The sequence below is a fragment of the Heptranchias perlo genome, chromosome 21, assembly GCF_035084215.1.
Source record: "Heptranchias perlo isolate sHepPer1 chromosome 21, sHepPer1.hap1, whole genome shotgun sequence".
In the NCBI taxonomy this organism is placed as follows: Eukaryota; Metazoa; Chordata; class Chondrichthyes; order Hexanchiformes; family Hexanchidae; genus Heptranchias; species Heptranchias perlo.
Genome location: NC_090345.1, coordinates 17,965,922 through 17,984,174, shown reverse-complemented (window position 1 = coordinate 17,984,174; position 18,253 = coordinate 17,965,922). Strand labels below are relative to the sequence as shown.

At 44.4% G+C, this 18,253-nt stretch overlaps 1 protein-coding gene across 2 annotated transcripts in view; it reads left to right on the top strand.

Moving 5' to 3' along the window:
* Positions 1 to 8,764: 8,764 nt before the first annotated feature.
* trub1 (TruB pseudouridine (psi) synthase family member 1) overlaps positions 8,765 to 18,253 on the top strand; it is a 54,191-nt gene continuing 44,702 nt past the window's right edge. The window contains exons 1-3 of one of the 2 annotated variants that reach the window (XM_068002157.1): positions 8,765 to 9,143; positions 16,885 to 16,980; positions 18,153 to 18,208. In XM_068002157.1, the coding sequence (XP_067858258.1) occupies positions 9,011 to 9,143; positions 16,885 to 16,980; positions 18,153 to 18,208 (285 nt within the window). In that variant the 5' untranslated portion in view covers positions 8,765 to 9,010. The remainder of the gene's footprint in view (positions 9,144 to 16,884; positions 16,981 to 18,152; positions 18,209 to 18,253) is intronic. The other variant, XM_068002156.1, reaches the window with a different exon arrangement.

Sequence of the window (18,253 nt, the reverse complement as noted above, 5' to 3'; positions counted from 1 at the left end):
CGCCGTCCACCTCTGACACGTGGAGCTCCACAACAAAGTGCTGTGACACATCCACCTGTACAGCAGGAGGGAGGGCTACCACAGAGAGAGACGCGTCGCAGAGGGCACTACCCTCGCCACAGGGTCCACAGGCCGAGGCGCAGCTCCCCGGACCTCTCTGAGCAGCATTGCACACGGAGGCGCAGATTCACTCGACATGTAGTCGTGGACATCTGCAGCCTCTTTCATGCCGAGTTGCTCCTGGCTGGCCTCAGCACCATCTGCTTACCTGTCGCTGCCAAAGTCACCACTGCCCTCCACAACTTCTCCTCCGCATCCTTCCAGGGTGCAGCCGGGTACACCGCCGATGTCTCTCAGTCGTCTGCGTGGAAGAGCCCTGCAAATACACCTGCACCTACTCTGCGGTAACACAATGGGTGGCATCAGTGGTGGGTCCTCATAGTGATACCCAGGAGCGGGCATTATTGCACACAACAGACAGGATTCGTGGAGACATGGCAGTGGTGGTGCCAATATAATGTGTGATGTTTGTTGCTCTGAAATTCAATATAGGTAACACCCATGGCAAACCCTCAAACACCCTTGTGCATCCCCTTCATGCTCACGACACGTTTGCCTTACGCTGCCTACTGCACATATGTGATGCATGCCCTGTGGCTGCAGCACAGGTGGTGGCAGGTTGAGTGAGGCTGGCCGTGAGGGAGATGCACGAAAGGGTGAGTATGGGATAGAGCCATGAGATTGTATGAGGATTGGGTTGCGTGTTAGTGGCGGGGTGAGTACTCGCGAGGTGAGTAGGTGCAGGTAAGATGAGGATGGGGTTTGAGTGGGTATGAGGGGTGATGTGACAGAGTAGTGTTGGCGGTGACGAAGGAGATGTGGGGTGGGGGCAGTGTTGTGGCAGACGGCGTGTAGGGGAAAGACTACGTGTTCTCACTGTGGCTGACCTACTGCGGTCATTGGAGCACCTCCTGTACTGTATGCAGGTGGGCGATATGTTGGTGGCGCAGGTGACCCCCTCTGCCACCTCGAGCCAGGCCTTCTTGGTGGCAGAGGCAGGCCGCTTCCTCCCGCCCGCCGGGTGGAAGATCTCTGTCCTCCCCCTCCTCCTCACCCCATCTGATGATACCTGGGGTGAGGCATCATTAAACTGGAAGCAGCCTTCCCCCTGGGCTGCTCCATGCTGTAATTTGTTCTATTGGTTGCAGCATCTGTCAGTGGAGGACTGCCCCTTTAACTAGAGCGCCTCCAGCTGACAGATCGTACTGCGCATGCGCAGCCCGCCCGACGCTCAGACCAGCAGCGTGGAGCCCGGAGGAGCAGGTAAGTGATTCCAATTAGTGGATTGCCTGCTACGATCGCGCGGGCAACCCACTCATTTCACCGGGCGCGGAGACCACGCACCCGAAACCCAACCCGCCGGAAACCCGCAGGCCTGCTAAAATCAGGCCCATAGTGTCTGAGAGTACACTAAGTTTACCTAAGTACACTAAGTTGCATCTGGCTTCTCTGAATAAATACAAGGGGCTCGATTTTCGCACTCGCGATCGGGTGCGTTCGTGCTCCAACCCGCCCACTTTCGGGTTCTCCAGTGACATGCGCGCACAGCCCCCGCATGTGGGACTCCCGCCGGCAATTAAAGCCGGCGGGGTGCCACTTAAAGGACTTAAACGGGTACTTCAAGTCGTTTACAGACCTGATTGACCTGATATTTTCGGAGGGGTGGGATTTTGAAATGAACTGAGACTGTTTCCCATACTGGGGGAAACACTCCCAGTTCAAATGGACGTGTTGCAGCTATCAGCCTGTGGCAGCTGCAAAGGTCCATTTGACAGGTGGGGGGGGGGAGGGGGAGACCCTCACTCATTGCAGGAGGTCACTCTGTCAATTTGGACAAAATTTGGTTTCCACCACCCTCCTCCTAACAACAAAATTCACCAACTTGCACACTTACCCCGGGGTCCAGACACATGTACCTACCTTGCGGACCCCCTCAAACGTACATCTTGCGGATGGGGGCCGCCATAGCTGCAGTCATGACCTCCTCGGAGGACGAACAGCATCACCAGTCTCGCCGGCCATGCCGTCCACCTCTGACACGTGGAGCCCCACAACACAGTGCTGTGACACATCCACCTGCACAGCAGGAGGGAGGGCAACCGCAGAGAGAGATGCATTGCAGAAGGCACTATCCTCGCCACGGGGTCTACAGACCGAGGCTCAGCTTCCTGGACCTCTCTTGAGCAGCAGTGCACACGGAGGCTCAGAGTCACTCGACATGTCGTCGTGGACATCTGCAGCCTCCTTCATGCCGAGCTGCTCCCGGCTGGCCCGAGCACCATCTTCTTATCTGTCGCTGTCAAAGTCACCACTGCCCTCAACAACTTCTCCTCCGCATCCTTCCGGGGTGCCACCGGGGACATGGCCGACGTCTCTCAGTCGTCTGCACAAAAGAGCCCTGCAAATACACCTACACCCACTCTGCAGTGACACAATGGGTGGCATCAGTTATGGGTCTTCATAGTGATCCTCAGGAAAGGGCATTATTGCACAAACCAGACAAGATTCGCAAAGACGTGGCAGTAGTGGTGACAATATAATATGTAATGTGAGTTGATCAGAAATTAAATATAGGTAAACACCATGACAAACCCTCAAACACCCTTGTGCATCCCCTTCATGCTCACGACACGTTTGCTTTTACGCTTCCTTCTGCACATATGTGATGCATGCCCTGTGGCTGCAGCACAGGTAGTGGCAGGTGGAGTGAGGCTGACCGTGAAAGAGATGCATGAGAGGGTGAGTGTGAGATAGAGCCATGAGATTGTATGAGGATTGGGTTGAGTGGGAGTGGCGGGATGAGTACTGGCGAGGTGAGTAAGTGCAGGTAAGATGAGGATGAGCTTTGAGTGGGTGTGAGGGCTGATGTGATAGGGTAGTGTTGGCAGTGCAGAAGGAGATGTGGGGTGGGGGCGGTGATGTGGCAGACGGAGTGTAGGGGAATGAGTAAGTGTACTCACTTCGGCTGACCTACTTAGGTGATTGAAACGCCTCCTGCAATGTATGCAGGTGCGCGATATGTTGGTGGTGCTGGTGACCTCCTCTGCCACCTCGTGCCAGGCCTTCTTGGTGGCAGAGGCAGGCCGCTTCCTCCCGCCCGCCGGGGGGATGATCTCTGTCCTCCCCCTCCTCCTCACCCCATCCAATGATACCTGGAGTGAGGCATCATTAAACCTGGGAGCAGTCTTCCCCCTGGGCTGCTCCACGCTGTAATTTTTCCAATTTCCTGCAGCATCAGTCAGTGGAGGACTGCCCCTTTAAATAGGGCTCCTCCAGCTGACAGACTTTGCTGCGCATGCGCAGTCCGCCCGCCGCGCAGCTTACCAGCGGGAAACACGAAAGCACAGGTAAGTGGCTCCAATTATCCTGCGATTCCGTGTGGAGCACACTGATTTCACCGGGCGCAATACCCACGCGCCCAGTCAACCCCCCGCTGAGAACCCGCCGCCCTGCTAATATCAAGCCCAAGTTCTTTCTTTCTTCTTGAAATGTTAATGTGAATTGGCAGCTCTAGCAGTTGAAAATTTAATCTCAACTGTACTTTTAATATCAGCTCAACTGACACACATGTGGTTTAAGCTCGTGGGCCTCATTTACAGATGGAAGATTGGACTCCCGCCTGAACCCAGCAGGAACCATTGACTGGCCAGTGGGCAAGAGCAAGAATTCAGGCGGCAGTAGGTCGCTGCCTAGGACCCATGGGAATGGCCATTAGCACAAGGTAAGTCTATCAGAAGGTCTATCGATTCAGGAGGGGAATCCCCATCAAGGAGGGAGGGGGGATGGGGAGGGTGGAGAGACAGTGGTAGAGGTGGCCCAAGGTTTCCTTGTGGGGACAAGAACAGTAGTCCTGCTCGTCCTGGTCCACAAAAAAATAATTAAAAACTTAGCTTTCTGGGCATCTTCTGGCCCTGGCTGATGTTCCTGGCAGTTTTTGTCTTGCAGGGAAGCCAGCCCAGCTCCTGCACTCAAGCTTTAGAATGTCATTGGAGCCTGACCTGAATATTTAAAGAGGAACCCGCCAACTTGGAATTTAAAATTGGAGTCAGCCAGATCGGAGCCAGAAAGGAGTGGGTTTGTCCTCCACTCCATTTTAAATGCCCCCCCCTCTCCACCGCCCTCTGCTCCACCTGGTTTCTGCCAGGGATGGAGAGTTAAAATCGAGGCCACACTCTCACCTCTTCTTACTGAGTAAGAAAGCCCCTAGACAGAGCATTGCATAGTAATAGAGCACTCCTTGAAGGCATGGAAAATTGGCAGGTAAAATCATGCCCAAAAGAGGAACATATTACACTTAATTCTAGCTGATCAGAAAATGGCCAAGAAGATCGTAGACCAGATCATCCTACTGCCCTCATTGGAAGTGGAAATGGTGGTAGACAGGGGCAATAATAGAAAACCTGAACCAGGAGAAAATATAGGCTCCAGGGTTGGCTTGGTAATTTCATCTTTTTTGATTGACACAATTCTAATACATCAATTTACTCAGAGTGTTAGGAAGAGTGCTCTCAGTTTTTTAAATTATCTGGTTAGATTAAAGAACATGGTTGTTAATGAGAATGCAATGCATTTTACAACTAAAAGGTGATGGCATTGTTTTAAAATTATTTCCTGGAAATTACTTTTGATTAATGTAATGTACTTAGCACTTTGTGAGCCACATTAAAAGGAATTAGTTATTGACTGATCCTGTCCCTGAGTAATGCCTCCAGCATCCAAAACAGTTATGGGATCACATAATTAGTAGTTTGTTGCTAGTCTGTCATTTGAGTCATTTCATACATTATAATAGCAGCTTACTGCTGACTGCATTAATGTAAATGTGCCTTAAGTTTTGCTTTTCACAATTCACAATAGAGGTTGTCATTATCAAAAACTGTATATTTTAGACAAAGGGTTCATTCATTTCAGGTCCCTGTACAAAATCTAATTGGATAAATTTTGTGTTCTTCCCATCTGTACTTTTGCTTCCTGAAAGAGACATAATTTGTTTGATTTTTACTTTACATTCATCTCCATGGCAAATATTCGTCTCCTACAAAATGCTTTGCTGACAAGTGCTCTACTGATAGAATGTAACCCATTCTTCAACTGGAAGCTCGTAGTTCTTCATGACACTTTGATATTTAAATTTGATTCGATTCAAGCAAATTAATGAAAAAAAACATATTTTGGTGACTGATTAATAATAGCATGCATTTCCTAAAACTGTTACATTACTGATTAGAAATATGTTTCAGGAACACAAGATAACAAAATATGCCATGAAAATCTGAAAACAGAAAATTTTACTCCCTTGAGTAAGACTGTTTGTAAGCTTCCAGTGAAGCCTGGATTACAAGTTATAATCCAAATGATAATTGGACAAAGAATATTGTGAAAATTGATAAGAAAATCACATGGCAAAGCAAGATTTTATATATATTAGATTCAATGCCATACCACTTAAAAATGTAAAATTAATAAGCAATAAGCCTAGTTCATTTGAATGAATACAAAATTAGTATCTATACAATGCAGGTTCTTAGAACAATCAGATTCCACCTTTCCATTTTAAATACTGACTGAATTATTCTTAAAAATGAAGGATACATACTGTAGTTTAGAATGTTCCAGCTTATATTTGTTTTAGGATTTTTTGAAGAATGTAATTTTTGTTTTAATATGTTTTGTTCCAAATGAACCGGTACATACTGTTTTCTGGAGTAATTTCAGGTTGTTTGCAGGTCAGCATCAACATTAAGCTTTCTCAGTTGGGTAATTTCTGGAGGTGATAACAATTCTAATCTTGCTGCACACCACAGGTGCCATAGGATTTGTGTCTGTCTACTGTGACTCCTGCTACAATGTACAGCCAATTTCATGCCAGTACAGAATTGCAAGAAAAACTGGTTGTTACAAATATCATTACTGCATAAATTATGTGATAACAGAAATACTGCTCTAACACCTTTTACAGCTGTAATTTATTCACCAGAGATTTTTTGGGCCAATTCTTTAGAAGGCATTCTTACATCCCATTGGCAGTCTTTTTAATGGAATTGTATTTTCAGCATCTTTATGCTTGGTTGCTTCGATGCATGAGTGTGCACTTTATTATGGTCCAAATTCATTCTGCTGACACACAATGACAGGTTTTTAAAAGGCATGTCATAAGCTGCAGCTTATTGAACATGCATATATTCTTTATTATCTGGAACTGGCCATTAAGTACTGTTGCAATATATTTGGTAAAGAAGGAAAGATGCAAATTAGTTTAAACTTTTCTTCAGTTTTACTTATCTCTTTGTGTTCGCTATAAAAATCCATACATTTAAATATCTGAAAGAGCTGTTCCCTCACAATATATGCAGAAATTTATTTACTCACATAAGTATGTTATAGAAATGTATTTATTTATCTACCTGTATTAGCAAAAGAAAATACCATTTATTTATTTTCCAAAGCTAGTCAAAAATTACTTCTATAGAGAAGGGGATTGTTAAAGAAATATTAACAAAACCACTTTATTTTTTTAAGAGGAGGTCAGGGGAGGAAATTAAGGAAGGAATCAACATGTACTCAGGATGGAGCGGACTTGATAGAGCCTTTTCTTGCCCTGGATTTTCTTATGTTTTCTTATGTTATTGTCCGTGGGGAGATCTCTTACAAATATCTTTCCAAATCCTTTCACTGGAGAAGTACATCTCTCCCCCTCCCCCTTCCACCCACACACACAAAATATCATAACCTCTGACTCACTGTGGGCAACACAACAGGAGACCTACTTGTATCTTATAAAATGGTCCTGGATACAAAGATCAATTACATATTGGAAAACTACAATAAAGGACAACATTGAACTTTAATAAAGGTGCTGCATGTCAATGTGCAGCTCTTGTAGGGAGATAAAGGGAAGAAAAAGAGGATTAAAATGTTAAAATTCCCACTACAAGACTGTCCAAAATGAAGTGCATTCTCAGCAGGATACAATAATTGGCAACATCAATGTTTCCTCCCCTGAGATAGAACAGATTCAGTAATAACAAGCAAAACTTGCTCTCAACAGTGCCAGGTGATCTTGAGTGACAGACAGCTCTGGGACTCAAACCCTCAACCATCTGGATAGGAAGTAATAACTTTAATGGCTTTCTTACTGGACACTATTTTTTTCTAGACGAAGCCCAAACTGATTAAAAAAGAGCAAATGGCAGTTGCTATTGTGTGCCTTAGCTTGATGAAAATTGACTAATGTCTCACACTTGTTCAGAGCCTTTTCAAGGTATGGAAGATAAGCCCCATTCCATCCTTCTGCAGCAGATCCCTCTGTATTAAGCAACATATCTGATTTCTACCATTGGAGATAATTTTCTACTTTGAATCTTGTGGGTGAGCATCATATAGAATGGCAGACTTGGATTGAGCACTTGCTCAAAATAGAGGAAGGGAATTAATAAAAGGGAAATATTTTCTAATGGTGACTGCTGTTCCTGCCAGCAGTAAAATACCATTGACCCACACAGTGCAGTAGAACCATTCCAAAGATTTTACAAAATCACTGTTATCCCTTACCAAAATTTGTCTCACCATAAAAGTAAATGTTACTGGCTGTCCCTTTACAGGTCAAGTTACAGCCTGAAAAATCAAGGGGCTGAAAATGTTTGGGCTGTGATCCTCTATCATGTCTGGTGCATTTAAATAGGGGCAACAGGTTCTCACACCATCCGGTACATCTCGGGCACCTGCCTTCCAAGGGATGCAGCAAATTGCATCCTTACTGCCTGGGGGAGCGGCTGGGGCTTTCGGTCAAGCAAATTCAGGTCCTTAATGCCCAACTGCTATGGGTGCTCAGGTATCCACTCAGTGTTAGGGTGGGAAAATGACGTAGGAGGGGTTACGATGTCACTTCTGTATTATTTAGAAATTTTACCTGTTTGCCCCCTAGAAATACTACTTGTAGGATTTTAGCAGAATGATGGTACCAGTGGAGGGTACATTTGACTGTCCATTTAGCTATCTGCTAATCTAATGATTTCTCCAGGTCCTAGGGCCATAGGAAACAAACAAACAAGAGAAAATTGCAGGAAATATACATCACTGCTGGTAGAGTTTGAAAAAAAATAGATAGGTAAACATTTCAGGTGGAGACCCTTTCCATCAAAAAAGTTAACTTTTTTTGTTTTTCAGAGACTGACAGGTCTACCTGTATGTGTTTTTAGTTGTAAGATACGTACTTTTCTTAATATTACAATTGATTTCTAAAACTATTTTAATCACATCTTGCTAATTTTAGTATTGTTAATATTGAAGTGCTCGGTGTACAACCGGGGGCGGGGGGTTAAGTTCCAAATCTCCGCGCGCCGAGTTCGGTCCGGGTCTGAATTCTGAAGCGCGGCGGCGCGCGGAGTTCGGTCCGGGTCTGAATTCTGAAGCGCGGCGGCGCGCGGGGTTCGGTCCGGGTCTGAATTCTGAAGCGCGGCGGCGCGCGGAGTTCGGTCCGGGTCTGAATTCTGAAGCGCGGCGGCGCGCGGAGTTCGGTCCGGGTCTGAATTCTGAAGCGCGGCGGCGCGCGGAGTTCGGTCCGGGTCTGAATTCTGAAGCGCGGCGGCGGCGCGGAGTTCGGTCCGGGTCTGAATTCTGAAGCGCGGCGGCGCGCCGAGTTCGGTCCGGGTCTGAATTCTGAAGCGCGGCGGCGGCGCGGAGTTCGGTCCGGGTCTGAATTCTGAAGCGCGGCGGCGGCGCGGAGTTCGGTCCGGGTCTGAATTCTGAAGCGCGGCGGCGCGCGGAGTTCGGTCCGGGTCTGAATTCTGAAGCGCGGCGGCGCGCGGAGTTCGGTCCGGGTCTGAATTCTGAAGCGCGGCGGCGGCGCGCGGTGAGACTACAACTCCCAGAACGCGCCGGGCCACGGGCCCTGGATGATGCAAAAACAGCGCGCGGTCTCGGCGGAGGAGGTGTTTTGTGCTCAGGCAACATGGCAGGTAACTCGGGATCCATTGCATTGGCTGAAAAACTGCAGGGTCTCAACGGCCTCTTTGCTATCCACAAAAAGAAAGGCCCCACTTCAGCAGACGTGCTAAATCTGCTGAAAGCTAAACTTTTGAAAGGTACATACGTTTTTAAGCTTTTGTTTGCGTGGTGAAGTGCCAGTGCGTCAAGAATAACCTAAAATAACCAGGATATTGGAAACATTTAAGAGTTTTTGAATCGTTTTCATCATCTAACAAACGTATTTAATAATAGTGTCTGTAAAGCACATTTCCCGGAAGTCTATGAAGGGGCAAAACCCATGTTACGAAGGAGGCGTGGAATAAATTGGCTTCAATATTATTGAACATATTTCATATTCAGGAGTTGGCATAACTGGGTACTTCGCACCGTTTGCCACTTCCTGATGCGTGAACAGTAATTTAAATATTTCCTGCCCACTGACGGGAGGAGCTCCATTTATTATTTTATTTTAAAGGGGTGGCGTTGCATTATTTGGGAGTTTTTTTTTTAAGAGGTTCAGTTCCGAAATCTGTCTGCTTGGAAAACTGTTACGGAACTGGTGTTGGGGATGTTGCAGCTTACCTATGGTGCATCGAGTTTTTGATTTTTTTTTCATTATTTTATCTTAATTATTCAACTTAATTTGTAAGATGCTTATGAACAGTAGTAAATTCAAAGCATAATGTTGTGACACTGAGCTGTGCAAACTGGGAAGTCATGATGTGGAGATGCCGGTGATGGACTGGGGTTGACAATTGTAAACAATTTTACAACACCAAGTTATAGTCCAGCAATTTTATTTTAAATTCACAAGCTTTCGGAGGCTTCCTCCTTCCTCAGGTAAATGTTCAGGAGCTCCTCGAAGCCTACGCATGTATAAATGCGTAGGCTTCGAGGAGCTCCTGAACATTTACCTGAGGAAGGAGGAAGCCTCCGAAAGCTTGTGAATTTAAAATAAAATTGCTGGACTATAACTTGGTGTTGTAAAATTGTTTACAATTGTCAAACTGGGAAGGTCTGTGCTGAGTCAGCTGATTTAAATTGAGCCGTAGTAGGGGATGAACATTTGGTTTAAATTGGTCAACGTTGCTGGTCTTGATCACTATAGTGACCCCTGTTAGATAAAATCTAACTGGATAGAACAGTGGCAGATGCAACTCATTGCAGACAAGTGCAAGGTATTGCATATTGGGAGGAAAAATGGGTATCCGGTGTAGAATATGGATGATGTATAGCGTCTTTAATGTAGTAAAACGTCCCAAGGCACTTAACAAGAGCGTTATCAAACAAAATTTAACATCGAGCCACATAAAGAGATATTAAGACAGTTTGGTCAAAGAAGTAGGTTTCAAGGAGCGTCTTAAAGGAGAAGAGAGAGGTAGAGAGGCGGAGAGGTTTAGGGAGGAAATTCCAGAGCTTAGGGCCTGGACAGCTGAAGGTGTGGCCACCAATGGTTTGGTGATGGAAATCAGTAATGTGCAAGAGGCCAGAATTGAAGGAGCATAGAGATCTGAGGGTTTTAGGGCTGGAGCAGGTTAGAGATAGGGAGTGGCGAGACCATGGAGGGATTTGAATACAAAGGATGAGAATTTTAAATTCGAGGCTGTTCGTATCAGGCTTGGTTCAGTGGAAGCACTCTCCTTGAATCAGAAAAGAAAGGACTTGCATTTATATAGTGTCTTTCACAACCTCAGGGCATCTCAAAGCACTTTATAGTTAATGAAGTACTTTTGAAGTGTGGTCACTGTTGTAATATAGAGAAACTGGCTGCCAATTTGCACACTGCATGGTCCCACAAACAGCAATAAGATAATGATCAGTAAATCTGTTTGTGATGTTGGTTGAGGGATAAATATTGACCAAAGAGCCGAGAGAACTCCCCTGCTCTTCTTCAAAAAGTGCCATGTGATCTTTTACATCCACCTGAGAGAGCAGATGGGGCCTCTGTTTAATGTCTCATCTGAAAGACAGCACTCCTGACCAGTGCAGAACTGAGTGAGTACTGCATTAAGTGTCAGCATAGATTATGTGTTCAAGTTTCGGGTGGACATAAAAGATCCCTGAGCACAATTGGAAGAAGAGCATGTGAGTTCTGTAATCCTGGCCAACATTTATCCCTCAACCAACGTGACTAAACAAAGAGATTATCCACTTGTTTATCTCATTGCTATTTGTGGGACCTTGCGATTTTCAAATTGGCTGCCATATTTTTCTATGACGTGGAGATGCCGGTGATGGACTGGGGTGGACAAATGTAAGGAGTCGTCCAACAGCTTTATTTAAAATCACAAGCTTTCGGAGGCTGACTAAGGAGGAAGCCTCCGAAAGCTTGTGATTTTAAATAAAGCTGTTGGACTATAACCTGGTGTTGTAAGACTCCTTACGTTTTTCTACGTAACAGTTCAGAAATACTTCATTGGCTGTGAAGTGCTTTGGAATATCGTTAAAGGTGCTATATAAGTGCAAGTTTTTCTTTATTGCTAAATAAATAGAATATAAGCTGGGGGGTATAAATACAAAAAGGTACTAAGCCCTGTTCAAATTGCACTGAGTATTACATAAGAACATAAGAACATAAGAAATTGGAGCAGGAGTAGGCCAATCGGCCCCTCGAGCCTGCTCCGCCATTCAATAAGATCATGGCTGATCTGATCCCAACCACAAATCTAAAGAACACAAGAAGTCGGAGCAGGACCCGGCCACATAGCCCCTGGGCCCTCTCCGCCACCCACAGGGCATTGACCGATCCGAACTCAGCTTCATGTCCAATTTCCTGCCCGCTCCCCATAACCCCTAATTCCCTTTACTTCTAGGAAACTGTCTATTTCTGTTTTAAATTTATCTAATGATGTAGCTTCCACAGCTTCCTGGGGCAGCAAATTCCACAGACCGACCACCCTCTGAGTGAAGAAGTTTCTCCTCATCTCAGTTTTGAAAGAGCAGCCCCTTATTCTAAGATTATGCCCCCTAGTTCTAGTTTCACCCATCTTTGGGAACATCCTTACTGCATCCACCCGATCAAGACCCTTCACAATCTTATATGTTTCAATAAGATCGCCTCTCATTCTTCTGAACTCCAATGAGTAGAGTCCCAATCTACTCAACCTCTCCTCATATGTCCACCCCCTCATCCCCGGGATTAACCGAGTAAACCTTCTTTGTACTGCCTCGAGAGCAAGTATGTCTTTTCTTAAGTATGGAGACCAAAACTGTATGCAGTATTCCAGGTGCGGTCTCACCAATACCTTATATAACTGCAGCAATACCTCCTTGTTTTTATATTCTATCCCCCTAGCAATAAAAGCCAACATTCCGTTGGCTTTCTTGATCACCTGCTGCACCTGCATACCAACTTTTTGATTTTCTTGCACTAGGACCCCCAGATCCCTTTGTACTGCAGTACTTTCCAGTCTCTCGCCATTAAGAAAATAACTTGCTCTCTGATTTTTCCTGCCAAAGTGCATAACCTCACATTTTCCAATATTATATTGCATCTGCCAAATCTCCGCCCACTCACCCAGCCTGTCTATATCCCCTTGCAGGTTTTTTATGTCCTCCTCACTCTCTACTTTCCCTCCCATCTTTGTATCATCTGCAAATTTTGATATGTTGCACTCGGTCCCCTCCTCCAAATCGTTAATATAGATTGTAAAGAGTTGGGGACCCAGCACCGACCCCTGTGGAACACCACTGGTTACTGGTTGCCAGTCCGAAAATGAACCATTTATCCCAACTCTCTGCTTCCTGTTCGATAACCAATCCTCCACCCATGCCAGAATATTACCCCCAATCCCGTGATTTTTTATCTTAAGTAATAATCTTTTATGTGGCACCTTGTCGAATGCCTTCTGGAAGTCTAAATACACTATGTCCACTGGTTCCCCTTTATCCACCCTATACGTTATATCCTCGAAGAACTCAAGCAAATTTGTCAGACATGACTTCCCCTTCATAAAGCCATGCTGACTTTGTCCTATTAAATTATGCTTATCTAAATGTTCCGTTACTGTCTCCTTAATAATAGACTCCAAAATTTTACCCACCACAGATGTTAAGCTAACTGGCCTATAATTTCCAGCCTTCTGCCTACTACCCTTTTTAAATAACGGTGTTACATTAGCAGTTTTCCAATCTGCCGGGACCTCTCCTGAGTCCAGGGAATTTTGGAAAACTATCACCAAAGCATCCACAATCCCTACTGCCACTTCCCTCAAGACCCTAGGATGGAAGCCATCAGGTCCAGGGGATTTATCCGCCTTGAGTCCCATTATTTTACTGAGTACCATCTCCTGAGTGATTTTAATCGTATTTAGCTCCTCCCCCCCGAGAGTCCCCTGTTTGTCCAGTGTTGGGATATTCTTAGTGTCCTCTACTGTAAAGACTGAAACAAAATATTTGTTCAGCATTTTTGCCATCTCCATGTTTCCCACCATTAATTTCCCGGTCTCATCCTCTAAGGGACCTATGTTTGCCTTAGCCACCCTTTTTCTTTTTATATAACTATAGAAACTCTTGCTATCTGTTTTTATATTTTTTGCTAATTTCTTTTCATAATCTAACTTCCCTTTCTTAATCAATCCTTTAGTTACTTTTTGCTGTCTTTTGAAGAATTCCCAATCTTCTATCCTCCCACTAAGTTTGGCTACCTTATATGTCCTTGTTTTTAGTCGGATACTATCCTTGATTTCTTTACTTAGCCACGGATGGCTGTCATTTCTTTTACACCCTTTTTTCCTCAGTGGAATATATTTATTTTGAAAGTTGTAAAATAACTCCCTAAATGAACACCACTGCTCATGTACCGTCTTACCCTTTAATCTATTTTCCCAGTCCACTTTAATCAATTCCGCTCTCATACCATCATAGTCTCCTTTATTCAAGCTCAGTACGTTTAGTTTTAACTTTCCAAGACAAGGTAAACATTTAAGCCATGGAGATGGTGCAAAGAATAATTATAGGGATGTTTTCTTGTGTGAAATGATTTGATAAAGGGAAATGGGGGATAAATTGGGGCTCTTATTTCTTGAAAGGATGTGACTGAGAGGGGACCTTAAGGAGTATAAAAGATGTTATTTGGCATAGGGAAATTAAAACGAGTACTGCAAGTAAGTCAAAGCACGAGAACGAGGGAGAGTAGACTGGTGAAAGGGCAATGTCGGGCAAAGGTCAAGAAGAACTTCACACATTGACACTTGAAGTGTTAGGATAGTGAAGGTGAAAACCTCACATTCATTCAGTTTCCAGTTAGATGATGTGATGGGGGCACTACCTTTTTCCTGTATTGATCGAACTAAAAAGGGTTGAAAGGCCTCCCTTGACACTATTTTGTGGAAGTGCGTTGTGTAAATGTCAGCAGGACAAGATCAAACTTGGCTGTGATATGCTCACAATTGGCTGCTTTATGGTATGCATTGCTGCCATTGTGTCAAAGCAATTGGAAACCATAGTGAATTGGAAGCTATTGCAATATCATAATTGCAAGAACCTGCACTGTGGTTGCCAGTTGACTTCAGAGTAAAATGGTCAGGTCTTGATGGCCTGGAAATGGAATGACTCTTCATGTTAAGGGCTACTGCTGATACTTTGTGCTTAACATTTGTATGTTAAGAGGTGACATTCCTCCTTTTTGAGAATCTGACCTTTTCTGGCACATCTGGTAAGGTATTGAAGTGCGTGTGTGATTTCTTCAGAGGATACAAATACTAGGTCATGATAAAAAGCTGTCACTCAATGCAGTACCTAAACGACTCACATTTATGTTTGGCCCCATTATTTCTTAGGTGGTAGATGTAATCAAAAGTGATGCATTTACTAAGGACAGCTATAGAGTGGTAGCAAATTCTGGAAAAACAAATGATAAGTGGCTAAGCACTGAAGATAGACATTAGCAGAATTAAATAATCAGGCCAATTGTGTGCTATGTTCAGTGCTGAGCACACCACATACCAAATAAAAACTGTAGAGTACCTTTGGCTATAATGCTGGTCACCCACCTCTGCTTTATAATGGTTACAAAGGCTTCAGCTACAAATATTCAATTTCTTGACTTGGTAATTGCACCTGATTTATCTCTGGGCAAACAAGTAATGAAGATGACTGGAAAGGTTGGTAGCAGAATGGGATTTTTCAAAGCCCAATTTTAATCGTCAGTAATGCCTGTGTTTAATGAAGTTTATACTCATTCAATAATGGAATGTTAGAGACTGATTGGGCACAACAACAACTTGCATTTCTGTGGAACCTTTAAAATAGAAAAACACCCTAAGGCACTTTACAGAGGTGTAATCAGATAAAAGTCGATGTTAAAAGACAAAAAAGGAGATATTTGCTGACCCATACCTTGGTTAAAGAGGTGGGTTTTAAAAAAGGTGTCTAGATAGGTGGCGTAGAGATAGAGCTGGGTGTTGTCAGCATACATGTGTAACCTAACCCCCATGTCTTCGGATGATGTTGCCAAGGAGCAACATGTAGATGAGGAAGTGGAGGGGGCCAAGTACCGATTCTTGGGGGATTCCGGAGATAACGGTGCAGGAGCGGGAAGAGAAGCTGTTCCTGCAGATACTCTGGCTATGATCGAATAGGTTAGAGTGGAACCAAGTGAGGGCAGTGCCACTGAGCTGGACAACGGTGCAAACGTGTTAGAGAAAGATAGTGTGGTCGACTGTGTCATAGGCTGCAGAGATGACGAGGCATAATGCACCACACTCAATCACAGAGGGTGTCATTTGTAACTTTGGTTAAGGTAATTTCAATGCTGTGGCTGGGATGGAAACCTGATTGGAGGTATTCAATCATGGAGTTGCGGGAAAGATGGGCACAGATTTTGGAGGCGTCAACATGTTCACTGACGTTGGAGATGGGGCGATAGTTTGCAAGGACTGAGGGAGTCGAGGGTGTTTTTTTTTGAGGAGGAGTGGTGACGGCAGTTTTGAAAGCAAGAGGGATGGTACCCGAAGAGAGGGATCCATTTACCAAGTCAGCTAGCATGGGGCCAGGAAGGGAAGCTGAGTGATCGGCAGTGTAATGCGAATGGGATCAAGGGACATGATAAGTTCGGAGAGGGCATGAGGGGAGATACGAAAGAAACTAGAGAAAGAGGGTGATTCAGTTCTTGGTCAGGGGGAGGTTTGGCTTGGTGGGCAAGTGGAAGGGGGGAGGGGAAGCAGCAGAGGCAGCTGAACGGGTGGTCTCAATCTTGGTGTTTAAGAAGTCCATGAGCTCTGTGCATGTTGGTGAGGGCGGATGGGGCATGGGAGAGGGGTTTAAGGAGATGCCGGGTGTTATCTTTGGTCTCCAGGATAACCCTGGAGTAGTGTGTAGTTTTGGCAGAGGAGAGGAAGGCCCAATAATACTTGATGTGGTCTAGCCAGATCTGGTGATGGATGGGTAAATCAGTTGTGCACAAATAAGAAGGTGGGAGAGAATCCATCTGTCCCCAGACTCTATGCAATTTAAAACCATGAAGACTGGCAATTGATAAGGTTCCCACCTCCCTGTTGTTCACTCCACTGAACCAAACCATATGAAATTTCAGTTACCTCCAACACACAACTGAGTTTAAAACCCGTACCCTATATATCACCAAGACCACTTTTTTAAATAAAATGTTCATTCTCAGGATGTGGCTGGTACTGGCAAAGATGGCATTTGTTGCCCTGAGAAGATGATGGTGGGCTGCCTCCTTCAACCACTGCATTCCTTGATTGTGCCAACAAATGGACAGAACAAAACACAAAATTGTTAAACTGTTATAAAATTATATTTTAACGGTGCCATGACATTAAGAGTCTAAATAAATCTTAAACATACCATATCATGGTATGTAGTCTGACCTTTTTAATTGTACTGCTCAAACAGAAGCTGGCATCAAGCAACATCCAATGAAAAGAAAAAAACAAGCTCTGAAGATGGGACATGGAGGAACCCTTGATAGTGCAGCATCAGGAGTGCTTGGTAAGAGGAGGAAAAACATACTCTGCAGTCATGGATAAGCATTAGCTATTTATATTAGTTAACTTCTTGGGTGCTGTTGTCACACTCCAGTGTCTTATTTCTTTGCTATGTTAGAAAATAGCCACGTCCATACCAGAAGACACACATTATAAATTAGGGTTTACAGTAACTTCTTGCAGTCAACACATGCTTGCTTCTGCTTATCATCACTTTAATTCAGGCTCTAACTTTAAACAAGGCTGGTGAGTGCAGTAGAATGAATGCTCGTTGTAAGACCAGCTGGCCACTCTGTCAGCTGATAACTCTCTTCACTATTAGATAACGAGGAGGTGAAAAGCAGCTGAACTTCAAAAGATTCTGTTGGTGAAACTCGAGGTGCTTCTGGGTGGAGAAATGACTGGGGAAGCCTTTAACAGCATCGGGTTTAAGTGGGCAGGCAATCATATCACTGGCACTACTGATTTTGAGTCCACTGAATAGATAATGGACTAGACCATGTCAGTAGGCGGAGTCCGACTGCAATTGAAAAAAAATCATCTGGTCTTCAGTCTTGCTTGAGGCTTGTCATATTTGTACTCGTGCTTTCTATTTCTTTAAATTCAAATAATCTGCTGACATTTATATAAAGATCTGGGTAATGTCCGCTCTTGATTTTTTTTTTCTTCAATAAAAACAAATTTAATTCTATGACACCCTTTTCATGACTTAGAGCTCCAAGTTCCAGAACCATCCTTGTCACACTTCTCTGAATTCCAACACAGCAATGTTTCCTCGAAGGTTAGTGCCCAAAATTTCACACAGCTTAACTTTTCCTCAGAATTTAAATTTCTGATATCCGAATTATCTATGCTGCTTGCTTCTTTACCTTGTTAAGAGCAATAATATTTTTCCTGATTGTGACTAGAACTGCACACAGTAGTCCAGATGAGGTCCAACTAATGAGTTACACAGCAACAATTTTGATTTGTACACTAGCTTTCTGTTAACTGCAGCTGAGCCCTGTGCTGATGGCTTCATAGATTTATTTATCCATTATAGTCCTGAGACCGGTTTCCTGATCAGCATGCTGCACCACACTTCCAGTCTTTCCTGTTTTCATTTCAGATTCACAGCATTCTTTTTATCTCTACATGTTAAAATAATTACTGCTTTCCTTTATTATTTGACTTCAGTGGTTGGCATTGGAAAAGGGACCAAAATGCTCAGTGGAATGTTGTCAGGCTCCAAGGTAAGTGCAATTGTTTATGAAGGATTAGATTTGTGTCTGATTTCA